At 38.5% G+C, this 16,992-nt stretch overlaps 3 protein-coding genes across 3 annotated transcripts; 1 reads left to right on the top strand and 2 right to left on the bottom strand.

Moving 5' to 3' along the window:
* Positions 1 to 1,343: 1,343 nt before the first annotated feature.
* Positions 1,344 to 2,891, top strand: LOC306762364 (piggyBac transposable element-derived protein 4-like; the record flags this gene model as incomplete). The annotated part of the gene is made up of 1 exon (XM_079248807.1): positions 1,344 to 2,891. One exon carries the CDS (start codon positions 1,344 to 1,346, stop codon positions 2,889 to 2,891), a length of 1,548 nt encoding a protein of 515 aa, XP_079104933.1.
* A 3,006-nt stretch (positions 2,892 to 5,897) lies between these two features.
* itprip (inositol 1,4,5-trisphosphate receptor interacting protein) lies at positions 5,898 to 9,411 on the bottom strand (the record flags this gene model as incomplete). The annotated part of the gene is made up of 2 exons (XM_079249102.1): positions 9,330 to 9,411; positions 5,898 to 7,578 (listed from the first exon to the last, which is right to left on the bottom strand). Exon 2 carries the CDS (start codon positions 7,509 to 7,511, stop codon positions 5,898 to 5,900), a length of 1,614 nt encoding a protein of 537 aa, XP_079105228.1. The 5' UTR covers positions 7,512 to 7,578; positions 9,330 to 9,411.
* A 1,057-nt stretch (positions 9,412 to 10,468) lies between these two features.
* fas (Fas cell surface death receptor) lies at positions 10,469 to 16,788 on the bottom strand (the record flags this gene model as incomplete). The annotated part of the gene is made up of 9 exons (XM_079248806.1): positions 10,469 to 12,382; positions 12,516 to 12,534; positions 12,852 to 12,898; positions 13,049 to 13,153; positions 13,293 to 13,363; positions 14,325 to 14,442; positions 14,785 to 14,913; positions 16,152 to 16,288; positions 16,715 to 16,788. The coding sequence occupies 9 exons, from the start codon at positions 16,786 to 16,788 to the stop codon at positions 12,099 to 12,101; spliced, it is 984 nt and encodes a 327-aa protein (XP_079104932.1). The 3' UTR covers positions 10,469 to 12,098.
* Between the last annotated feature and the right edge of the window lie 204 nt (positions 16,789 to 16,992).

Genomic DNA, 16,992 nt, shown 5'->3' with positions numbered 1-16,992 from the left:
TGCTTAATCGAGCATAGCTTTCGAACCATAAAAGATAGAAATTTACCCCCCCCCCCCCCCCCCCCTTTAATCGGGAGACTCCGGGCTTTCAGATGGTAGGACACCTGTCATCACTGTAGCCCATTCATAAGTGATACAGTGTTGTGTCAAAATAGGTGTTCCAATCAGAGCCTTTGTCTTTGGCGCATGACACGTGTTTGTCCAATCAGAGCCGATGATGATTCAGGAAACTCCTCCAAAACAGTGTCAGTCACTATGGATCGGCGTCATTAGCAGTCGGATAACTGCCTTCTGTGTTTACAAGGCCGATAAATTACGAAAACAACAGCTTTTACGCACACATACCATGCATAATTGCTCAAACAAACATCTGCATTACTCAAGTAGCTTATTTCAATATAAACGACACGACGGCGCACAGTTGCTTGGAGACGAGCAGAGACGCTGCCGCAATGATGAAAACGAGGAAGAAGAAGACCAGAGACGCATATGAAGAAGAAGAAGAGTCAAATACGATGCACAGAACACACAACGCAAATGTCTTCCCAAACTGGTTTTGCTAATGCTAAGACCTTTGCGCAAAATGGTTCAGCTGATGGACAGTGACGCTGAACCCGAGTCAGACATCGAAAGCTTTTCATCTGGTGATGAGTTGGACTACCTGGATGGATTGGATCCAGCAGAGGAGTAAGTAAAAAAATATTATGTTGACAAAAAGCACAAGAAGACAACGATGTGTCTTTGTCACGTTTTACTGATTTGGGAGTATTTTGTTTATATCGTTATGTTGTTCACTGTAGCCTGCATTTTTTCTTTATAGCAGAGATAGCAGCTGATGAGTGAATGGGGGGAAAAAGTAATACCTTTGGCATTAGTAGCAACACAGTAACTCAGCTTTTTCTTCAGCGTAGAATTTACAGTGTAGAACAGAAAATAAAATGAGAATCAATTTTGTATACTTTTTGTTTAGTTTACAATGGTGAAACACACACACAAACTGTTTCTTTGTCAAAGTTTTTTTTAATTTATTTTTATACTGTGCAGCTTGAAATACATGTTTGATAAAGTTACTTTTTTTTATTTTATTTTACAGCATTGAGCCTGTTCGATCAACATCTCCAGAACCATCATCCAATCTGAGCTCTGCTGCAACCTCACTAACTCCAGCTGAAGAGCCAACCACTTCACACCTTGGCTGGGCACCATCCCACCCTGATCCCAGAAAATCACAGCACAGCCATGCACAGGTAAGAGGGAGATCGAGGGCCAGAGCAAGGAGCACACAGCCTGGCCGGAGCAGATCACCAGGCCTGCAAAGTAGACAGACTGGCTGGAGAACTTCTATGGATGAAGACATTGCCCCACCCCAGAAAAGATTTGTCCCCAAAAGGAATCCTGGTCCCCAGCTGGACATGACAGCCGACTACACCCCTCTGGATCTTTTCTCACTCTTCATAGACAGAGCTGCTATTTCACAGCTTTGCAGTAACATCAATAAGCAGGCTGCAAAGAACATTGCCAAAGGGAAGAAGTACACATGGACGATGTTGCAAGAGACAGAGTTCTATAAGTTCCTGGGACTTGTGTTTTTTTTCTGTCTTGTGAAACTGAATGACATCAGAGACTACTGGAGGAGGGACACAATTTTTTCCGTTCAGTTTCCACCAACAGTGATGACAAGGGACAGATACAGGAGAATTTCTTGGAACATTCATATGAGTGATCCAGAAGAGGATGTTGAAAATGACTGCAAACGTGGAACAGAAGAACACGACAAGCTCTTTCGCCTCAGGCCCCTCTTGGACACTCTCACGACAGCGTGCAAATCCCAATACCATCCCAAGCAGAACCTCTCCATCGACGAGCGAATGGTGGCCACCAAAGCCCACACTGGAATGACCCAGCACATGAAAGAAAAATCTGTGAAAAAACCTGTGAAATGGGGATTCAAGCTATTTGTGCTAGCAGATAGCAGTAATGGCTATACAGTCGACTTCAAAATCTATACAGGGAAGTGTAAGTTCACCAAGGGGCGTGGACTTTCATATGACACTGTGATGTCACTGATAGATTCAATTTTTTTGGGAGGAGGCTACCATTTATACGTGGACAACTTTTATACCAGCCCGTGTTTATTCAAAGACTTGCTGAATATCAATATTGGAGCATGTGGCACCTATCGAGAAAACAGAAAGGGATGCCCCAACACACAGCAAAATGCCCTCTCCAAGAATGATCCAAGGGGCACAATTAGGTGGATCCGGGATGGCCCCATTGTGTTTGTAAAATGGATGGACACCCGGGAGGTTTCAGTTTGTTCAACAGTCCACCCCGCTTACACTGGTGACAAAGTGACTCGACGCACCAAGGACCAGCAAGGCACATGGGGGACACAGCATATTCCTTGCCCAAACCCAATTGTAAACTACAATAAACATATGGGAGGAGGTGATCTGTCTGACCAGCTCATGCAATATTACACAGCTCATCGCAAAACCATGCGCTGGTACCGGACTCTCTTTTATCATTTTTTGGACATTGCCACCACCAACGCTTACATCCTTCACCAGGAAATAAGCTTTTACAGGGGACAGAAGGCTTTGACGCACAAGCAGTTCACTGAAGAGCTGACAGCCCAACTGCTTGGAACCCCCATAAAGATCTCTCCTGTCCCAGCAGCGCCTGCAGAACACCTACCTGTTGCAATCTCTGACCAAGAAGACCCATCAAGGCGTGCCTCTTTCGGAAGGAGAACCTGTGCCTACTGCAGGCAGACTGAGGGGAAGAAGATGAACACTCCATGGAAATGCCAGAAGTGTGATGTGCCTCTCTGCGTGATCCCAGATCGAAACTGCTTTTTGAACTATCACTCAGCAGCAGGCAACATTTGAGACTTTTTTGCATGAAAATTGGACTTAGATTTGCCTAAAAGGACCTAAACATTCATTTTCAAGTGTTGTTTTTCTTATTCATTTATATTTAGTTTGTTTATTTTTGGAATAAAGTGTGATTCTAAAGTCTAATTTTCGCCTTTTTTTTTTTTTATTGTATTTTTTATTATAATACTCTTTATTTCAAGCAAAGGAGCCTCATTTACAAAGCAGTTTATGATATTTCAATTTAAAAAAGAAAACAAGGTATAGGACATTATGGGGCATTGAAATTTGGTGTTTATTAGCATTTAAACTAAAAAAAAGTCAGGCGAGGTTTATTTCTCTAAAATACCCTTGGTCCTCAGAGGGTTAATATTTAGATGTTTCCCTGCTTCAACACAACTAACTTGAATTAAAAGGTCGTTGTGGAGAATTTGACAGCATTCTGTTGGATTCATTTAATTGGGAGATTGAGTTGGACCCAACTCAATCTGTTGGTTTCCTTATATAGGCTATTATGAATTGGCTTTCATTATATTTTCTTCTGTCTGTAAAGCGTCTTGAGATGGCATTGCCGTGATTTGACGCTATATAAATACAATCAAATTGAATTGAATTGAATTAATTGGAGTTGAATGTTTTTTGGAGCAAGAAATCATCTAAAACACGGATGTCCACCTGCAGTCCTCAAGGGCCACATTCCTGCATGTTTCTGATGAATCCTTGTTCAATCATACCAGAGTCAAATTAATGATTCATTTTGCTGAAGTTCATAGGCTGTCAGATCCTTTTCATTTGAGTGAGGTGTGATGAAGCAGGAATACATAAAAAACCTGCTGGAAAGTGGCCTTCCATACTACTACAGTATCCCAAGAGTTACAATTAAAGCTGATGATGTCTCAAGACTTTATAATGAACTGAAAGTAAAAATGATCTAATTTAATGAGGTGAGATGCAGTTTAGCACTACATTGTTTTAACAGGTGACATGCATCCATATCTGACAATTACAAGTGTTCATGTATATGTCCCTTGCCTGGTATGTTCACAGTATTCAACAGACCATTTATGACAGTAATGTTTGTTTTTCAGGACCTGGTAAAAAAAAAAAAAAAGAAGAAAAAAAAAAAGACAAATCTTTGGTTGTGGTTCCGTCACAGTTATAAACTACATGATGTGGCCATTTTGTGACAGACTTATTAATCTTGGAACAAAAAAAAAAAAAAAAGGAAGTAACTCTTGAGGACGTTTTAGAAATTATTTGTAAAAGAAGACTCTTTGGGTTATTTAAAACAACAAACCACTCAGTTAAAAGTTATTTAAGAATTCAAAAGCAGGGAAATTACACTGAAAATATCTCAGTATAACCCATGCAGTGTGAAACAGGAAACAAACTAGAAAAAAAAAAACAAAACAACAACAAATAATCCAACACTGTTACTTTATATTTTAATGAAATATTTTTCTACTGTTTAAACAAGTTTTCTGTACTAAGGTCTCAATGACATTTTACTTTAAAAACATTCTTGCTCTGTAACCAGTCCGCTTTGGGTGCATAACAATCACATAACGATATGTTTTTTTTTTAATTTATATTTATTTATATATATATATATATATATATATATATATATATATATATATATATATAGCCTTCTGCTGCAACTTGGGTGTAGAATCATGAAGGTGGAGCAGTTTTAGCAGATTAGGCAAACACCTGCTTTGTGGTGAAATGAAATTAAGTGTTTACTTCTGCAAGGGCTTTTCATCCAATCTTTTTAAGTTGACATTTCACTGTAAGGCTGAAATGTTTTAGACATAAGATATTGAAAACAAAATGCGCTTTGACCTTCCTTTCTTTGTAGAAATTGATAAGCTAGAGAATCTCAGTCAGTTATATAAAGCAGTGATTCCCAACTACAGGAAAGTACAGGAGGTCCGATAAACCTCAAGTTTAGAATTACCAAAGGCCAGGAAATGCATCATTTTGTAGGGAAAAGGTACAGACATAGAAATAAAAGTCAATCAAACCCAGATAATAATAAAGTTCTCAGTCTAGTAGAAGCCAAGTGTGATGATGTTTTGTGAAGTCTCATGTTATGATCCACAAATTTAAAATATTTGCATTCAGTTGTACGTTAAGGAGCGGTGAGTTGGTCACCAATGACCTATTTAATTCTCGTTTCCTAAGCCCCCTGGATGTTGCACCAGAGCTAAAGAAGTGGACAGACCGCATGGTAGAGGATCAAGCCGTTAAAGCAAGCATGCACAGTATGGAAACCTACAAGAACTTCTACAAGACTGTAGCAGAGGGGAAACCAGACTATGACTGTGGCCTCTAGAAATGACTAAAAAAAAAAACCACTGCTGTCTGTCATTTAATACATTTAAGCTGTGAGTCACGTCTGTCTTTAAAATTTCCTAATAAGCGTTAACATTTAAGGCACGTCTGAAGATAAAAAATAAGGTGTATTGTGCAATGAACATTTGAAATGTCAAAAAAGGAATTAAAATATAATAATCCTTTTTCAATGATCTGTGCCAATGTGTTGTAATTTAAAATAAGAACTGCATTCATAATGCCTCTTCACAACTTCTTTTTCTTGAAAATGCAGAAACTTTTTCTTTTTTCTTTTTTAAAAATCAAAAGTATACAGGAGGTCCAAATGAATGAACTGACTCATTACCAAACACTTGAAATCAACACAATAAACAGATAAACACAATAAATGCTGATATCTGGCACCCTGTATAGCTGCCATCAGAACTGAAACAGTGGATTAAACAGCTCTTATTTTAGATTGGTACAGCGTGAGGTATTTTTTTTTTTTTTTTAAAATAAGTAAAATCATCATCCCTTATGTTCCATATAAGTAAAATTAAAGCTTCAAATGGATTAGCTTTAGTCCTAAGAAAGCAGCAGCAGCAAAACCACAACAAGATTAGAAATCTGCAACTGTTGAGGTAAAATACATTTAACAGTTTAATTAACACAGAAGTGACTGATGATGAGCGTAACCAGCGCTCATAAACTGTCATCCAGCCTATGATGTAAACTGCCATTCAACAAACAAGGCGTGTATTCTTGTATGAGTGCAGGTGCATTTCTCAACATTTCCTGAAAATGCCTGACTGTTGCTTTATAAAGCTCTGTCTGCAGCACCAGAGACCTGAACAGGTTGATGGGCTCTGCTTTGCAAATTATTTGAGGAATCAGTATTTCTTCTGGCACTTTGCTGTTCCCAATCAGAGCATGGTGAAGTCTCTTCTCCTGGAGGCTCCTCTGCAGGAAGCTGAGTACATCCTGAAGCCTCTGTTCCAAACATTCAGCCCTCCACGTTGTGGTCCTTCTGCTCAGCAACAAGTGCAGTATAGCAGTCTTCAAGTGATAACTTGTGAGGGCACTTCTTCCCGCTAGCCCAGACTGCTTTCTGTGGAGGAAAGTAACGATCTGGAGGCAGTGTAAATGGCAGGAATTTTGTGGTAGACGTTTGGCATAATGTTTAAGCAAATTCCTCTCGTAAACCGCTAAAGATAAATGCCAGTAAGGGTCGGGGCAGGTATCACTATCTGATGGAAAGCGTGAGACAAAATAAGCATCTGTGTCTTCTAGCTGAACCACTGGAATGATGTTTAGCATGATTACTTTTCCTGAGCAGAATTGGATCTTTAAAGCACCAGTAGCATCCAGGTTGCGAAATGTGACCTCAAAATTGTATTTGTGAGAGATGCGTCCCCATGCTTTGGTTACAGAGATCTGAAACCATCTCATGACTTGATCTTTGGCTAAGAGATGTGTGTTTTTGGAGCACAGCAGTTCGTCAGGACTGTGGCTCACTTTGGCTGTTTCATTTTTGCTGTGCAACAAACACAACATGTCCTCTCCCAGGTTAGCCCAGCCACAGAGGCAGCTCTCCTTGCTATCCCCAAACTTGGTCACCTTTATCTTTCCGCAACCCTGCATGTTTGGAGGTAAATCACTGGATGAGCTGCACCAGAGGTGGTACTGGAAAGAGTGTGGATCTGGGGGTGAGAAAGGCACCATAAGGTCACACACGAGAGGCTTGCACACTGCCCAAGACTCGAACATGCTTCCAACACCAACAAAGTCGCCAACTTCCATGTCTGCTCCTCTGTCACACATGCTTCTGAGTGACTCCAGCAAGTCATCAGCAAAACCTTCGACAAACTCCCTCACCCTCCAGTTTTCATGGGCGGAAGTGTAGGAGCATTTGTCGCAGAAGTTCCTCAGGATATCTTTATCGAGTACCATCATTCTGGGAGAGATGGATCCACTGTCTGAAATGACATCTTCATCCTCAACTGGCTGGATTTCTGCGTCAGCGAGATCCACCCTGAACATCTCAATTGCAAAGAATATCATGAAGGAAAATGTGCTCCAAATGTACCAACTATAACCGTCATCTGAGCTGCTTTCCTCCTGCATGGAGTCCAGCTGTGACAGCTCATTCTCCAGCTTGGCCTTCTCCATTTCCAGCCTCTCTTCGTGCTCTTGCATTCGAGCCATCAGCTCTGCGTCTTGCTCTGGGAGTGTGGTGTTTTCTTGAGGAAAGAGCAAGGGGTGGTTTAATATAGCCGCAGCCACCACAACACACACTCGTGCAATGGCCCCCTGCATCTTCAGCTGGTTTCTAACATACACAGTCAAGGGTCTTGCAGCAATCCAGTTTGTTGGAGCTCAGATCCTGAAACAAAAACATGAATTGTGAATATATGACAATATAAACATAAAAAAAAAGCTATTTTCTAAAAAAGTGCACTACCCACTGCAAGTACAACAGACTGCATCTCTAAATATAGAGGCAATGTGCTTAATGACGCACTTGTCCACTATCAGACTTTGCAACACAGGAGGAAGGAAGATTGAGCCCTGCAGAGGAACATCGCCCTTCTGTCACACCCTCCAGTTGCCACACATTGTACCATATAATATTCACATCCTGCTAACATTATATCCAACATAAGAGAAGGAAAGACTGCACTCTATGAACTCCAGATTTCTTTGTAAAACAATGTCAAAAACATTCACATTGACATTCATATTACCTTCCTTCCTGGATGTAATCAGATTAACCAAGAAATAGTGCAGCTGTGCAGAAGAGGAAATTACTTAAATCGCTTGTGCATGCTTCAAACATGAGGTAGAATTTAGTGTTGCGTCTGAATAGCACAGGATGTTCAAAAAAAGAAAGGCACATGATTTAAAGCTCAAAGTAAAGATGCAACAAGAATTTTTCTAGTGATGAATTGAATTACTGAAACAAAGTCAAAGTGTGCTCAACATACAACTTCCTCTGACAGCAAGCACAAGATGGGAAGTATGCATGAGCTCAGTCAAACATCATGAGATGATGAGCTGTTCTCTCACTGAGGCCTGAAAATGACAGCAGTCGTGGAGAATGGACGAAAGGCCACAGAATCAGGGAAACTTCCCATGACTTGCTCTCTGGGAAGCTCTCCAACACTTACATGGTTTCCTCCCTCCAAACAAACACTGAGCCAGACAAGAGGCCCTGCTGAAACTCTCAAGTATTAAAGATTTGCTGTCGTCACAGAACAGCACAAAGCTACACTCAAAAGGTATGAACAATTTCAATTTAGGCATCTTTGTCAAAACACATACCAACTAAACCTAACCCAAGCCATATACCCTAAACCCCCCAAAAAGACATTAAAGAAAACTGTAGTTAGTGTAGGCTACTGTAATTCGTTTCATGCGCGTAGGTTTGCCACGTTCTGTGGCACGCATGCGCATTAGGCAAAGGTAGCTTTTCAGAAGGGTATGCCAAACTGACAGAACACCCCGATTCTTCGACAGCTGAGACACTTAATTAAATCTTGTCGCATTTTGAACGCATGTTGAATACTTCAACCTAAATGCTATTAACGTAAAAACTCGCCTCATATTCAATAAATCAAATCCCCAAAAGGATGAAACTCTTTGGGCTGAAAAATATTGGATTTCAGGTACAGTGTTGTCTAAAATTTCCTCCAAAAAAGTAGCTTAATTTTATATTCAACATTTATATATAAATGTTAATTAAACACCACAACTACTGTGTCAGTCATTAAATAAGAAAAAGCATCAATGTAATCACTTATCTGTTATGTACTTTCTACAGAGGCTTGGTGGTGTTTAAGATCAACTCGTTCCTCAGCAACAAAAATAAGAGTCGTTCGTCCCGGAAACATTGCCGCAGACAAACATTTTTCCACACAAATGAGTCACCTCGTAGCCTGGTCAGCTAACAAACGGTTCTCTGTGTTGATGGATGCCGGGTGTAGTTTTACAAAAACCCGCCAGTAGTTAAAACACTCCCGGAGAGATGAGTTACATAAGTCGGATGAGACAGCTCCATGTTCTTCTGCTTGAGCTTAGTTTAGCCAGGGGGTAGAGATGCAGGCTGCTCTTTGAGTGTCAAGTTCATCAATCTACCTGTTTGTCGTTTCGGTGGAAGTTCATGATGCTCGGTTATGTGGCAAGCCATCCGGTAAAGACAACCTCGGTCAAACAGCTCAGGATCGGTTTTTACACTCTCTTTGAAAGCGCCTCAACATTTCCTGACTGAGCTCCACCCATGAGGAGAAAGACCGCCCAGGTTCCGCTCTTACCAAAACACATGTTTCTGAGCTGCCATGAAATAGTTTGTGGATTTTATTTGTCATTAATGATGAGCAAAATCAAACTTTTAGTTTTGTCTAATTTGTGTTAAATCTCTCCATTTATTACTTTGGAAGATAGCAGATCTGTTGAGAATTGTGTTGAAACCATAAGGGAAAAAAACCCTACAATTAATAATCCAAACATGCCATAACGGCAGTTAAAGTGCCACACTGTTTATTGTGCCACTTGTTACCTGTTGTCTACTGTTCCTCTTTGTTTTAGAAATTTGTTTACATCATAAAAAGTATTTACAGCCTTCCATTACAGAAAAAGACAGCATGGTGATTGATGGAAAACCTGAATCTTCAGGTCAATCCTGGACAGAGGGGAAAGTGAAAGATATGTTGATGCTGAAGCTGAGTTTGCAGCTGCAGAGAGATAGAGGTGGAGCATGCACACCGCACAGGTAAACTTGAAGCTACCGGAGAAAGACAAAGGTCAATAGTTTCTAAGTTCCTGCATTTCATGGACAATGTTACTCTCATGTAAAGAGGGAAGAACCTCAAAGGCACTAAAATGTTTGTTTACAGTGAATACAAAGAAAATAGGAAAATCACATATGTGTGTATATACACACAGATCTGCATTTTGTTTAATTGAACACTTTCTTTTCACTGTTGTCTGTTTTTGGGCCATCCGTTTCACCAATATGTAGTAAACTACATCTAACAAAGTGAGAGAAAACAGTGCAAAGAAAGAGATTTGGGGCAACTATGGAATCTGGTCTGCATTTTGAGTATTCTGCTTTAATGATTAAAACAAATATTGAAATAAAATTTGAACTGAGAATCAGAAGACCTAAACATGATCACAACATGAAAGACAAGAGCCAAAACATATATAAGACACATTTTATTAACACGTACTGAACACATCATAAAATCTACATTCATTTCTGATAGATGACAACTTTCTCAACACTTTGTTACATTACACAAATGGATTGGACATCCTTTAGTTACATGCAAGATAATCTTGTGTGATATTTTTTAGAGGTGGGACTCCATTATAAAATAAACAGGCTTTATAATTATTCTTGAAAAATTGCTTAATGTCATAATTTTTTTCCCCAAAATGCAACATTTTCTGATTTAAATGGATTTTGGTGGATGACAAAACCAAATACGAGACACATGCATAAATATTGTAAACTCCAGCTCTATTGATGTATGGAAAATTAGATTTAATTTAATTTCTACTCAAACTGGCAGAAAAAAAATGGAAAATAACTCCGGCTAAAAGTGAACAGCCGTAAAATTAAAATGTCATAAGTACTTTACAGCTATTCTTTAGTTAAGAGTCTTGTGTTGGAAAATTGTTATGAGTTTGATTTGTATTAGATATTAGACATATATACATTGATTTGTTGTATTTTGTAGTCCATGTAGATAAAGTTCAGACATTGTACTCATTGTGAACTGCTTTCTTTAACTCATGTATGACCTCTCAATGGAATGCGCTGGTAATGTTAGAGGCAGGAAGAGTTTCCTGCAGCGCATCTGTATTTGTCAACTGCTTGGTTGACCAGTTGTTTAAAGGTTAAAGGCAATAAAGTAATATAGTAAGTGATTGATGCTTAGTGAGTTCAGTTTAGTGTTAAATAAGAGATAATGATTGTTTCATATGGTCTGCCCAGCAACAGAGGAGGAGTTTCGGAACTATATAAGCTGCCGACTTTCTTTACTTCTCAGAGATCTCTCCATGTATGACTTACATGTATCATTTGTGTGAATAAACTAACAAAGGCAGTTTGACTCAGCATCGTTGTTTCTCATCCACAAAGATTTTTCCAGCACAATCTACAACACGTTATAGTACTGTTAACTTTTAATCTGCTTGGTCTGCACCTGCCAATGGCATCACAATAAACTGTGCTCCATAAGAGTGGAGTAAGATCTTTGGAATGGCTAATTTATCACTTTATTTTCCACCCAACGTCTCGCCAATCATATAGTGTGACATCATCAGCAAGACTCAGGGCCCCGAGCAGATTTGACTACCCAAGCACATCTGGTACCTACCCCAGTTCTAACGGGAGCTAACTGGCTTACAAAGGTAGGCGTGCTAAAGCTAAGGCTAAAATCCACAACCGTGCCACACTTTGCCTTCCTGCCAATGGATATCAGATACCTGTCAATCAAAAGGACACGCCCCTAATTATGCCAAACTTCCAAGATTAAAATTACATCTAAACAGATGTCCTATTTTTTTAACCTGTTAATTTTACTATAATTAAGTAATCACAATTAACGTGTTCAAGTCTCACCGCTAATATTTTCCCTTACAGAATGGAGAGTACGCTGTCCAACAACCTGTAGATCTTTGATTTTATCACGTGGAAGCAAGTAACGATTTTTCAAGTTAGTTCAGTTTATGACCAAAACCACTTTTGTCAATATCAAGTTTTTCCTTCACAAGTTCAATGAAAGACAGAAGTAAACATTTTACATGTGTTAAAAAAAGAAGTATATTTTAACATCTTCAGTAAACATCACATCTTTAACATTACTAATCTTTAAAAAAGTGCTTCCATCAGCACATTTATGCGTCAGACTTAAATATAGCCAAGACTTTGTCTGCTGTAGTATGGTGTTGCATTTTTCGAAGGATACTGATCAAACTCACAGAGCCACCCTTACCCGCCCTCTCTATCCATATCTGCAGCAGCTCTCGAGTCTGATCTTGACACCGGCCGGGGTTATTTCGCTCACAGTCTTCGATGGTTTGTTTTCCGATATTGCTTCGTATTGCTATGTCTTTCATAAGTGTCCATCCAAGCTGCTCAGCAATGTCGGGCATAAGAGGCTCAAGGTCAACTTCTGGAACTGGCATGAAAGGAAAAGAGCAACAAATTTATTGACATTTCAGAGATATTATGAATAAGGCACCCAAAAAAAGTGTGAAGATACGGGGTGAGAATGTTCTAGGTTGACACAAAAAAAGTTCAATCTATCTCACCTGTAAGGTCCTCCATTTCCTGTTCAAGAGAAGAATAATTACTATTCATTTTTCACAATGCATTCATAGAAGTTTGACCAAGCTTTCAAAGCAGCACTGATTAAAAAGAAAAAAAAGCAAGGCATCTACAATAACAATGACAGTTTTAAATAACTGACCTCTTCCTCCTTCACGAAGGGGAAGCTTGGTCAAAATTAAACACAGGTAGAGAGGTTTTTAAAATGTATGTCCATGCATATATTTGAGAGTGAGCATAAAGCTGTTAGATGCAACCAATAAATATGGAAAAGGCTTAGAGATGGAATAGATTCAAGTCGATTCTGGAGAATAACTTACCACAGCAGATCCACTTTGCTGTGGTTGATGATTTCTATTTGGTGTTCCTTAAAAAAATGAAATTTAAAAAATTCAGAAAGAGTTTCTGATAAAATGCTGATATTAAACAAAACCACAAAAGTGTAGCGAAAACCAGATGAGCATCTTGTCACCTCTACTGGTCTCAAATGTAGTTAGAAGGGAGACTAAATACTTACCCCGGTTTCTCCTTTTCAAAATCATTACAGCGAACACAATTAACACAACAATCACCAAAACTCCAAAAACAGCGCCAATAATTGCACCAGCAGTTTTGTCACCTCCTAAAAGAAAACATGAAGAAGAAAAACTGAACATTTTTATCATAGAAATCATTTATATCATTTCTCTATAGAAATGTTGTGGTTGTAAACTAGCAGAAGCGGTAATAATTTAGCCTCTATGAATGTAACAAAACCCTACCGTTATTTTCAACATCGCAGACTGTGTCGCTGGTACCATTGCATGGTTGTTTTACCCTTGCAGAACCGCATCTTAAAGCAAAACAAAATCAAGTATGACTGGCAGACATGTTAATAGCATTTTAACGTTGTTTTGGTTTTAACAACATGCGAAGACAATTGAGAAATAAATAAAGATTTACTCAGGTCCTCGCACAATAAAGGCAAGCAAACTCTAAAAGACAGACACAAGTCCAGTGGTGTCGTCCAGGTTATACGCAGGTATACGGAGTATACCCACTTCTTTTTCAGTCAACATTCAGTATATCTACCTCTAACCCCCTTTTGATGCTGCTTTCACAATTACCAACATCCCCACACATGTACCTACGTCAACCAGCAGCTCAGCTAAGGTTACTGATGCTACACTGGTGCAGCTAGCCATCAGCTGCAGTAACTTTAATCTAAACATAGACATAATAAAGATACATGTATATAGTCAGATCCCAGCAGGTTCACTGTCATGATTGATGGAGTGCAAAGTAACTTAGAAGTGCTTTTCACATCATCAATTAAAAATCCATGTGTTATTTCAAATCGCAATATATATATATCACAAGGTTAGAAAAAAAAATCACAATATTAGCTTTTCTTAATATTGTGCAGCCCTAGTTGCAAAGTGACCTTTTTAAGAGCAATGTGTTCCTCCACCTTTTTCTTTTCATGCCGCTTACTTTCAAAGACATTTTATTCTCCCAACTCTTTTTCAAATGAGTTGCTTCCATCAAATTTAAAATTATGTTTTTTCACTCAATAATAAAATGTCTCCCTTTCAACATTTGATACTTTTCATGTTCTGTTGTGAATAAAATATGGCTTTAAGAAATGTTCATCGATTTAAGTTGTAACATTTATTGTACAAAGCATTCCACCTTTTGGGGAATTAAAATAGAACAAAATTCAAGCACATCAGAACAAAACTGTGTAGCTCTATTAAAAGTAGAATTTAGGTCAAAGATGTTTAATTCTTGATTTTAGAGGGATCAGAACATACGTTTTACACTTGTGGCACAGTCTGCAGTTTCCTGTGTCGCTGTTACAGAAGTAACCTTTCTTGCAGCGACACTTGGCGTCTCTGCCAGGGGTGCACGGTTCTTCCTCTTCTAGATTAGCTGTAAGGATAGCACAGTCACTTAAACGGAGCTGACAGATCTTCAAACGAGGTTTATTCATCCTGAAAACAAACTAGGTCATTTTCAATGCATTCATTTACTCAGTTTTACTCATCTTTTTCTAGCTTTCTTTTTCTACTGAATATTCAAAACGTACAATTTGTATCTTAGCAATCTTTCAGAGACAAAAACATGTTAATGATTAGCAACACCTGTGATTTTCCTAGAAAAAACATCTACTTTGAAAACAAGATACATTTGTAAAAGTTTTAAAAATTGAAGTCACAATAAATTAATAAATAAATAAAGCAAGCAGTGGTGTCCCACTGTATTTTCTTTTACCACTGGGGTGTGCGCAGGATGTGCAGGGCTGACATGTCTCCAGGCTACTGGGATTGTTGTATGTCCCTTTCTCACAAAGCTCACATTTGGTTTCGCTTGTATCAGTGCAGTGCTGTGTGACTCGCTGACCTGCAACGTGGAGACACATGAATCAATAGGAGAAAAAAAGATTTTATCGTTTTCTTTTTTTTTTTTTTTTACAGTGAACATAGTTACATCATAATCATGCCCCCTTTGACATTACCTACGTAGCAAAATGAAACATAAATATCAGAGGGATGAAAAATCTGATATTAAAGCAAGAAAAAGTACAACAACAACACATATAATCAAAACAACTAAGCACACGCACACACTAACAAAAACAAAAAAAACAAAAAAAACAAAAAAAAAAGAAACCTGAGAGGATTGTTTTGATATTTATATACAGTAAAAAAAAAAGAAAAAAAAAAAAAAAAAAAGACCCTGGATAACTTTACATGTGAACCTTATCAGCAGCACATACCAACTTAATTTACATGGTAGATGTTCCGGTCTCTTCAAGTAAAACTAAAAAAGGCTTCCACACCTTCTGATAGTAGTTTTGTTTTTGTCGTCTTATTTTATCATTGTGAGGGGATTATTTTTGTGCTGATCCATCCAAGCAACATTTTTAAAAAAAAAGAACAGAACAAATCAAAACACCTAATCGAGGAAAGTTAGAAATTAAGATGTAAGAATCTTGTCTTCATGAATATCTAAACTGAAGTCAGACCACAGACTTTGTCAAGGTATTTTAAACTTGCCGAATATACAAATAACAGACTTTTAGTTCACATAAATCTGCTTTTCTTCATAGGTAGAAATAGAAAAGGTGGCAGATGTGCCAGAAGTTACACTATTTATGTGAATTTTGCATAGTATAAATGTCAAATAATAAAAAAGGTAGCACACTATAACATAGATAAATAATTTACTTTTAACTCCATTAAAAGCCAACAAGTACTGTTTTATATATCATGCAAATCTGTACCATGGAGCTTTACTGTTTTACCAAAGCTGTAACAAATAGATGAAGTTAAAATGGATGGCAGTTGTTAACAATGTCTCTAAGAATTTTCCAAAAAGAAACACACACACACACACACACACAAACACACAGACAAAAAAAGGTGGACTTAACTCTAATCTAAAAAGCTCCCAAATATATCATAGATCACTCTTCTATTCGACCAGCAAAAGCAGCATGGGATATGTTGTTTATACCAGCAATATGTTGTGTTTTAATGGTGGTCCACCAGCATCATGAGTCATGCTTGTTTACCAGCTTAGCTAGGTTCACTAACTTGCTAATCCAGTAAACAAAAACAAAAATAAACCCCACTTACCTGCTGGACACTGACAACAGGTTATTCTCTCATATAGATAATCACCATCTTCACATGTCTGTCTTTTGTAACGACTTGTTCCTTTAAGCGAAACCCAGAGAGAGTCCTCTGGTTTGGATGAATCCAAAGAAGAGGCCCTGAAAAAGGAAGTCAAAAAACGAAAGTGAAAGTAAGTCTATCGACACGAAAAAGCCTAAAATATGAATATTATTTATCGTAGGCTATCGATGGCTGCTTTATTTGCGGCTACATTTAATGTCAAATCTATTTCTCTGGTTTGGAAGCGACGTTTTACACAAAGATTTGCTTCCTCGCAACTCTAACAACCATACACCTGGACCTTTTACAGACTAACCCAAACCCAAGCTGATAACACTTTTCTATCACTTATTTCTAATTATAAACGCGTTTAAGCGGTACGTGTGTGAATCTCAAGCCAAAAAGACAGGAAATTAAAGCAGCACTGTCGAAGTTAAGGTAGATAGACCCCACCCAACACCTCCAGTCGCCTCATCACATCGCAGACGTGAAGAGAAAGTAGTTTACATCGTAACTTTACTTACAGTGTTTCGTTGTTGACGGTAATTAAAACACTGACGACACAACAGAAAGACAATCTCATTAAACTGGCCGCCATCGCGTCCTGTCCTTCCAAGCAAAGTTTTCAAACAAGAGACACTCGCTGGTTTCCAGTAACTGTGTAGTCTGGAAAAACCCAAAATAACCAAACGAAGGGTTTCCACCTCCCAGGTAGCTGATGTCGATAAGTAGCGTTGTAGTGTTGTGGGAGAGGCTAAACTAATAAACATGACACCTTAAAAAGAAATGAGTTTAGAACGTA

This window comes from Telmatherina bonti (assembly GCF_933228915.1).
Source record: "Telmatherina bonti genome assembly, chromosome: 11".
Lineage (NCBI taxonomy): Eukaryota > Metazoa > Chordata > Actinopteri > Atheriniformes > Telmatherinidae > Telmatherina > Telmatherina bonti.
The sequence above is the reverse complement of the archived record's forward strand: the minus strand, read 5'-3'. Positions and strand labels throughout refer to the sequence as shown.